An 860-nucleotide genomic window follows, 5' to 3' on the forward strand; every position below is an offset into this window, starting at 1 on the left:
CGCCCTCCAGCTCCCCCGCGGCCTGCAAGTGCCCTTGCGCCTGCAAGTAATCCCTCTCGCAATCCGCCACAGTGATCTCCAACAGGCGGCGAGTGATGGCCAATGTCGCTCGCAAGACCAAAGACCCAGCGCAAGCTGCGGTTGTACGATGTAAATGATGTATGTAAACAATAAGAAAAAACAAAATTGTAATCCTACCCAAGCGTCGTGGGTGTACATGATGAAGGATGAAAGGCTTGGAGAAGGGTGCAGATAACCGGCCGAGCTACAAGTGCTGGGGTGATTTCTTCTTGGTGTAACCGGCATACTCAGAAATATTTCATGCGCGCCAAGGTCTCCTACGTAGTCATTCTTTGCATTCCTGGCGGGGCGGACAGACAACGGACAATTCGTGGGCGTCTTCCACTGCGCCAGACGGCTCCACCGAAAAAGTAAATCACTTGTTGAATGGCCCTGCACCTCAATTCTGCGACGTGTAGGAAAGACTGAACGACCTTGATTCTCGACCATCCCACCTCGTCCACGAGCTCGACGCCCCTGCTCTCCATTCGCGGCCCCGTTAGATGCTCGATAGCGAATTTTCCGACGAGGACCATCTTCATTCGAATCACATCGAATCAGAAGAAGATCTACCACAGGACGAAGACGGAGGAGAAGGAGGCGACCAATTCGATCAGCGCGGAGAGGACGAGGAAAGCAAGGGAAGGGAAGAGAAAAGGACGAGGAATTCGAAAAGGAAAGATCCTCCATTGACACAACGTCGCTCGAAGCGCTCAAGCGTCGCATCGTCCATCTCGAGACTGAGCTCGAGAAGAAGGATGATTTGGTAAGAGCAACTGAACGAACGCACTAGAAACGAG

At 52.7% G+C, this 860-nt stretch overlaps 1 protein-coding gene across 1 annotated transcript in view; it reads left to right on the forward strand.

Moving 5' to 3' along the window:
* Nucleotides 1–563: 563 nt before the first annotated feature.
* ACA1_328400 (uncharacterized protein) overlaps nt 564–860 on the forward strand; it is a gene marked incomplete at both ends in the record, with an annotated part of 1,097 nt that continues 800 nt past the window's right edge. The window contains 2 exon segments of the mRNA XM_004337310.1: nt 564–759; nt 771–826. Coding sequence (XP_004337358.1) covers nt 564–759; nt 771–826 — 252 coding nt within the window.

This window comes from Acanthamoeba castellanii (genome assembly GCF_000313135.1).
Source record: "Acanthamoeba castellanii str. Neff unplaced genomic scaffold scf7180000084560, whole genome shotgun sequence".
NCBI classification, from domain to species: Eukaryota; Discosea; order Longamoebia; family Acanthamoebidae; genus Acanthamoeba; species Acanthamoeba castellanii.